This window comes from Callospermophilus lateralis, chromosome X, assembly GCF_048772815.1.
Source record: "Callospermophilus lateralis isolate mCalLat2 chromosome X, mCalLat2.hap1, whole genome shotgun sequence".
Taxonomy (NCBI): Eukaryota; Metazoa; Chordata; class Mammalia; order Rodentia; family Sciuridae; genus Callospermophilus; species Callospermophilus lateralis.
The window spans coordinates 126084479-126092529 of NC_135325.1; the positions used below are offsets into that span (position 1 = coordinate 126084479).

At 43.2% G+C, this 8051-nt stretch overlaps 1 protein-coding gene across 1 annotated transcript; it reads right to left on the minus strand.

The window, feature by feature from the left end:
- Window positions 1–3245: 3245 nt before the first annotated feature.
- On the minus strand, window positions 3246–4184 carry LOC143638842 (olfactory receptor 10V1-like). Its single transcript, XM_077106774.1, has one exon. The coding sequence runs from the start codon at window positions 4182–4184 to the stop codon at window positions 3246–3248; it is 939 nt and encodes a 312-aa protein (XP_076962889.1).
- Between the last annotated feature and the right edge of the window lie 3867 nt (window positions 4185–8051).

The window sequence follows — 8051 nt, forward strand, 5'->3', positions numbered from 1 at the left end:
TTATTTATTCTGATTAGGTATATAAGACAGCAGAATGCATTTTGATTCATTGTACACAATTGCAGCACAACTTTTCATTTCTCTGGTTGTACATGATGTAGTGTCGCACCATATGTGCAATCATACACTTACCTAGGGTAACAATATCCATCTCATTCCACCATCTTTCCTATTCCCATGCCCCCTCCCCTTCCCTCCCTCCCATTTTCCCAATCAAAGTTCCTCCATTTTTCCCATGACCCCCCATTATGGATCAGCATCCACTTATCAGAGAGAACATTTGGCCTTTGGTTTTTTGGGATTGGCTTACTTTGCTTAGCATGATATTCTCTAACTCCATCCATTTACCTGCAAATGCCATGATTTTATTCTCTTTTAATGCTGAATAATATTCCATTGTGTATATATACCACAGTTTCTTTATCCATTCATCTACTGAAGGACATGTAGGTTGGTTCCACAGTTTAGCTATTGTGACTTGTGCTGCTATAAACATTGATGTGGCTGTGTCCCTGTAGTATGCTGTTTTTAAGTCCTTTGAGTATAGACTGAGGAGTGGGATAGCTGGGTCAAATGGTGGTTCCACTCCCAGTTTTCTGGGGAATCTCCATACTGCTTTCCATATTGGCTGCACCAATTTGCAGTCCCACTAGCAGTGTATGAGTGTGCCTTTCTCCCCCACATTCTTGCCAACATTTATTGTTGTCTGTATGCTTGATAACTGCCATGCTGACTGGCGTGAGATGGCCCTTTTGATGGTGTTCATTCCCTTTTCACCCAAGAGCCCAATCTATGCAGTGCTTCTGAGTGGAGGGGACCTCTTCCTACTAACTGCTGCCAGACTGCCTAATTACCAGTCTGTCCTTTTCAAAAGACTATGTGCATCTGAGTGTGTGTGTGTGTGTGTGTGTGTGTGTGTGAGAGAGAGAGAGAGAGAGAGAGAGAGAGAAAGAGATTGAAGACAAGGGTATTCTATGCAAGTAGACAAAAGCCCTAGTCAAGGGCTGGGGTTGTGGCTCAGTGGTAGAGGGTTTGCCTTGCACATGTGAGGCACTGGGTTTCATCCTCAGCACCACATAAAAATAAATAAACAAAACATTGTGTCCATCTACAAGTTAAAAAATATTTTTAAAAGTGACTAGTCAATAGTCTTTAGCTTTTAAAACTTTTTTTAAAAATGAAAATCAGATATCTAAACAAAAGTAGAGAAAATAATATTAAACATCTACCCAAAAAGTAGAGAAAATAATATTAAAACATCTACCCTTAGTGGATATTGTGGCACACACCTGTAATCCTAGTGGCTTGGGAGCTGATGCAGGAGGATTGTGAGTTCAAAGCCAGCCCCAGCAACTTAGCAAGACTCTAAGTTACTCAACGAGACCCTATCTCTAAATAAACTATAACAAAGGGCTGGCGATGTGGTTCAGTGGTTAAATGTCCCCTACCCCAGGGTTAAATCCCCAACACCGAGAGAAAAAAAAAATATGCTTCATAAATCTTCAATAGTTGTCAAAATTTTACTGGTTTATTTTAAAATTAGGGGAGGATTTACAGATGTGACCAGAGGGACCTAATGTTTCTTGAAGTGAGAGAAGGAGGAACACCTACCTAAACTTGCTCAGACAGTAACTATTTCCATCTCTATCTTGTTCTTACATTTCTTCTTTTCTGCTCTCATTTTATTTTTCTCTCTCCAAAGTCACACAGATTTAATTCAGCTACCACTTCAACTTCCTTTGAGCAACCTGAAATTGTCATCAAATTTCTCTGAAGGCACCTCATGCTAGTGCCCCTTTTGCTACCCTGTCCATTCCAAGCTGCAGCATTGTCCTGCTCTAAAGGGGAGAGTGTAGCTTGAAGGAGGAGGGGCAATGTGGAAGGGCCCAGTTGTGTCCTGAGCTGTGGCCCTGAGGGCAGGGTCATCACCTAGGCATGATGGTGGAAACAGTAGGAGGTTATAGTTGATGTTTATAGGATTTTTGTTTCATGCCTCATTTGGGAATTCTTTTTCAATCCATCCATAAAGAAATATATTGCTGATTGAACAGAGTCCAGAGGAAGGTGTCTTGGTGGTGTTTCATTTTCTCAGTGAAAGACCCATGAAGGACCTAGGCTCCCTGTTTCTTGACCCTTTTAACAGCATGTAGGTGTTCCTAGATTTGATGGCATAGATGAGTCATCCCTTTTCGTGAAGAAATAAAAAGTAATTATTGTATTAAAATGAATTGTTTTAGTGCCTAGTAACTCAGATTAATTTGTGAGCTCCTTGAGAACAGAGACCTTGTCTTAAAATTCTTTGTATACCCGTCATCAAACCCAGTACCTGGTATACTCAAGGTGCTCATTAATTTATTCAAGAAATATTTCCTGCTAAGTACTATAATGGAGGGAAACACAGGAATTCAAGGCATCTAGTCCAATATGTGGGGTGGAGTGGAGACAACAAGCCCTTTCTTGGGATTAGTACACCTGACCTTTGTCCCTGAATCACTCATGGGGATGCATAGTTAAGTTCAATGATCTTTATTGAGTATTGATTATGTGCCATACACTGGGATGACACAGATTAATCATAGTTCTCACTTTCAAGGGGCTTCTAGGAACAGTAAGGGAGGAGAAAAACCATTTCAGCATTAAATGATATACATGAGGTCACAGGGGAGGGGCAGCTGGGTATGCTGGGTGGGTCAGGAAGGAGCAGGTTTCATGGGCTTTGGGGAACAACTAAGTCTTTGATTGAGATTTGAAGGACGAAGGGGCATCAGTTGGCCAAGAAGTAGAAGTGACGTCATAGGCTACTATTAATGCTAGTGCCGCTGCTTCAGTTTGCACTGCTGTATATCAAGTAATGTTTCTGCTTTACTTTACCTTATTTGGTTCTGGGAGCTCCTTCTATTTCTATCCCTCCTGGCTCTGTGGCCAAAGAAGTTTTGTTTGGGTCCTTTTGTGACCTTCTGCTTGCCAGTATCCACATTTCTGACAGTGCTCCAGATGACAAATGGAATCCCCCATGAGGGGGCAAAAAACGTCTACAAACACTGCAGGACTGCCATGTCCCAGAAAACCTTAGGATCTGTTCCATGTTTCTGACCATCCAAAAAGGAGGCAGTGAGAACCATGGAGAAGTCCTCATAGGGAGGCATGGGTCCACAAGGTGCATAGTGAGATGACTGGATTCTTGAAAGAGGTCAGGTCAGTCCTGGTGGTCCACATCATCCCCTTCTACTTGATGGGCTGTTGCTTCATCGGTTGGGGCTCTCCAGGAGTCTCCTCAGGGCACCCTTTACTTCCTTGTTCCTCAGACTATAGATCATAGGGTAGAGCATGGGGGTTACATTGGTGTAGATTAAGGACACAATTTTGTCTTGTTCTGGGGTGTAGCAGGATTTGGGGCGAATGTAAATGAATATTGCACAACCATAGTGTAGAAGAGACACCAACAGGTGGCCAGCACAGGTGGAGAAGGCTTTGCTCCTGCCTTCAGCAGAGTGGATTCTGAGGATGGCAGCAATAATGAATCCATAGGAGAGCAGGATCAGCAAGAAGGGAATCAGTAGGATGAGCATGCAGACAAGAAAGACTGCAATCTCATTGGCTCGTGTGTCAGAGCAGGCCAGGAATAGCACGGCAGGAATGTCACAGAAGAAATGATTAATCTCATGGGACTGACAAAAGGGCAGGAGGAATATGAGTGTGGTAAGGGTGAGTGAGAGTGCAAAGCCACTGATGCATGCAAGAACCAGCATCTGCAGGCAGAGGGCCCTCGTGATGATGAGTGTGTAGCGCAGGGGGTTGCAGATGGCCACAAAGCGGTCATAGGCCATAGCAGCCAGCAGGAAACACTCAGCTCCACCCAGGGCAATGAAGAGGTGCATTTGCAAGGCACAGCCCAGAAAGGGAATCCTCTGGTTCCTGGACAGGAAATTGGCAAGCATGTTGGGGACAATGACTAATATATAGCAAATTTCAATGGTGGACAGATTCCGGAGAAAGAAATACATGGGGGTCTGGAGACAGGTGTTAATGAGGGTGATGAGCACAATAGTTGTGTGTCCTGCTAGGGTGATGAGGTGCATGGCTAGAAAGAGTACAAAAAAGAAGATTTTCAGTTCTTCCAAGTCCCCAAAGCCCAAGATAATAAACTCAGAGCTTAAGGTGTGATTTTTCTGCAATGGGTCCATCCTATATTCTCCTTTATAGAATTCCTGGGCTGAAAAGGACAGCTTGCTAGCAATTCTCCAAGCTGTGGGATGCTATGGAGCTCTTTCCACAGATGGGAGTGCAACCAGGGTTTTTAGGCTTAGCTTTTGCTTTCATTCTATTAGCTTTCCAATTCTGCCCACTCTTCATGGAGAATGAAGAACTACTGACATGAGGTCACTTTGGTTCACCTGCTGAGTTATTACAAAGATGAACCAAGATGAGGGAATTCTAATATGAAGTTATTTTTCATAGACCTAATGACACTGTTTCTATCTGAACTGTCCTACATTTTGAAAAATTGTGTGCGGTGGGAGTGAGAGGCTAAGGTTGATGAAATCAGTAGGTTGAAATGGAGACTGGGCCTGCAGGGTCACTGACATTGCTGTAGGAAATTCCTGTAGGAAGGAAGGTTTGTTTAGTTCATCTTACACACTTTTGACTTTGTGCATTAGTAATATTATCCTTACTACCACTACCAAACTCCCAAGATTCCTGCAGCTGACAGGCTGTGAACAGTACAGTAGAAAGGAAGGACACATAACCTGCAGTAACTGCCACCTTTCCACTGTTTGGGCTCCTCAATTGCAGGGAAGCCTTAGTTTTATGTGGTACCTCCTTCTAGACACCTCCCCTGGCCTCTTCAGTTGCACAGATGGGTTGGTCCCTTCCCTATGTTCCCATAGTACTCTGGGCTTCCCCAATCATGTTGTTTATCACCAAGTTCTATAAATTTTTTTTGTATTGGGTTTGAGCCCAGAGGTACTTAACCACTGAATTTCATCTCCAGCCCTTTTAATTTTCAGATGGGGTCTCGCTAAGTTACTTAGGGCCTTGATAAATTGCTGAGGCTTGCCTTGAACCCAAGATCCTCTTGCTGCAGCATCCTGAACTGCTGGGATTATAGGCATGTGCTACTGTGCTGAGAAAATTCTGTAATTCCTTATTATTCTGTCCACTTCAGTAGTTTGTGAGCTTCAGGATGGCAAGAATGGTCTTATTCTGCCTCTCACACAGAGGCTGGCACCTGTTAGGAGTATAAATAAATGTTGAATTAATATTTGTTGCTCATTTCTGCATCTTCCACGATTAGTTCCAGGTCAGGCATAGAGTGAGAAGAGCAGAGAGCAAAGGGCTGGGCCGGGTTGCAGGGTAGGAATGACCAGGACAGAGTCAAGAGAGGTCAGGGACAATGGGGAGTGGAATGTGACATACCTCTGGTTGATTTGCTTCCCAGATTTCAGGGACATTCACTTCCTCCTTGCCTTGAAAAGACCTAAGTTACAAACATGAAATCTTGTTTTCAGCCTCTAATTTATTCTTGTGCATCCATTTTCACAGATAAATAGAAAAAAGTTTCTAAAGATTTTAGAGATTTAGCAAATCAAGAATCAATAAGGGTTAAGGGCCCTGTGGGAATGGAGTTGCCACCTAAATGAGCTTACTTCTTCAGGACACAGTGTTTCTACTGGAAACTCTGAGGCTCCGTGTGGGGCCAATGAAACCACAAAACCAATTTTAATGGTAGCTTTGCTTGGTATAGATGGTGGTTGCAGTTTTTGTTTCCTAGTCAGTTGCACTTGAAGTCTTTGAGATGAACAGATCCCTAGAGAACAATGTGTCTACTCTTCACTTCACTTCAAAGTAGATGGTCACAAAATCTTTCCCTGGTGACCCACCCCTTGGTCCTCTCCCCACTGCTGGCCCTGTCCTAAAACCCACAATAAGTTCCTGTCTGAAGTCCTCTGTCCTGATGGAGGCCAACCCAGCCTGAGATCACACTCCTCCTGTGACCCAGCTCAGCTCCCACTCTGCACATGCTCAACCTTCTCAAGACCCCCTTCATCCTCCCTTGAAAACTCTATGAGTGAAAATATGCTTCTTGGTTTTTGTGTGTCTGTCTTGGCTTTAGCTTTGCTACGCCCCATCACTTTCACTCTTTTCTTGCATGTCAGTGTGCTGCAGAGATGTGGGGATTGTTTTGTTTTATTGGACCCTAAACCTTAAAAATACTGAAAAGTACAAAGATGTTAGTAAAAGTTACATATGATCCAAACACAAGTAAGAAGTGAAAACCAATGTCAAAGTTTCTGCTCCTTCAGTCCTTTCCCCTACTCTTCAGAGAGAACCATTCTTAGCAGTAAGCAGCATTTCCTTTCCATCTGTCTTGCGCAAAGAAATGCACACTAATGGACTCATATGCACCACACACATATGTACACACAGTCACACAATCATATGTATACAGACACGTAAAGACACACACCTGCACATACTCACACCTGCACATACTCACACATGCACACATGCACAAACAGGCACACTCATACAAACATATATAATCAGCACACTCACACATTAAAATATGAATGAGATCATAATATACACACTGCTCTTATTCTTGGAATAAGCCATGTATTAATATGTCTGATACAGGTTCTCAAAAAGCACATAGTGATTTACTTCATTCTTTTTAACTGCTGCATTGCATAGGATGGATGCATTACAATTTGATTTATTATGATAAAACAAAATATTAATAGCACATATATATTAATAATATATAAATGAAATCAAATAAAAATACTGAAAGTAATCATAATTTAATCACCATTACTACTTTGACATTGAAACAGTTTGCTGTTTTTTCTTATTATACTCCATGGTATAAAGCATATCCCAGCGTAGAGCACAGAGCAGCGGCCAGGCTGTGAAGGCTGCTAGGGTGTCCTTTTCTGCTCCTTTTTCATGTCACTGAATAGTCCTAGAGAAGAGGCCTAGGGTTACCTTGGAGAGCCAGATTGATGCCTGAAGTAGAAACCTGGGGAACAATCCTGTTAGAGATCTTGCTGCTGTTGGCAATCCGAAGAAGGATGAAGAGCCCATCCTTAGGGGAGTAGTGGCATGACTGAATGGCCAGAACCTGGCAACACAGCTTCCCAGAGCCCAGATGGTGGCTTTCCAGCCCATATGGACCACAGGGAACAGCCCTCTGAAGTATTGCTGATGACTGTTAGGACGGGAAGTATCCTTAGAGGAGTTGCCCCAGTCTGTAACTTGCATTTAATAGCAGTGAAAGCAGGACTCAGGAAGTCCTAGGAGAGGTGAGAACACAGAGGGGACTGTCTCCTTAGGTCACACAGCTGAATTCAAACCTAAACCCTAATGGCTACTATTTTATTTGTAAATCTTGCATATGCTGCAGGTCTTGACAATGTTGTTTAAGTCAAATCTGCCAAAATTGTAGTTCCAATTATGTAGTTACCACTGTGTGAAGAGGCTGCCAGGCTGAGTTGAGAGGCAGAAAACTTATGAGTTTGGCTTGGGTGCAATTCAGTGATCAAGCCATGCTAGAGGAGTGGAACCTGAGACTGGTGGCCTCTTAGGTACCACCCTCCCCCCTGCTGAGATTCTGTGCATCTGTGTCACAACTATGGTATGGGCGGGGATCTCAAAATCTCCATTGTAGTCTGCAAACTCATGGTCATTAAAGTGGCTTACTCCATTGAGTGACATGGGGAATAAATTATGGAACCTCAAGAGTAACACTACCAAGCTGCCTAATCTTCTGTGTAATAATCAGCCAAAGCCATTCTCATGTCTTGGAAGCTTTTACTTCCTTGGAGGGCCAGCAACACTGCTGGGTTCTAGGCAGCAACAGTGAGGTGGCTTCCTTCCTAGCCCCTTTACATACCCCAAAACAGAGATTCCAAACAGCCCTGTTTGAGCTTAGAATCACACAAATCTACTTTGAATCATTCTGGTACTTTCTGTCACTGCCTCCACCCAACAAGGGGCTTCCAACACTCCAAGTTGGGCATGTGGCACTTTCCTAGCTCTATCACGTT

Bases quoted from the DNA above. Each gene is read 5' to 3' on its own strand.
- LOC143638842 (XM_077106774.1), bottom strand. From the start codon at position 4,184: ATGGACCCATTGCAGAAAAATCACACCTTAAGCTCTGAGTTTATTATC.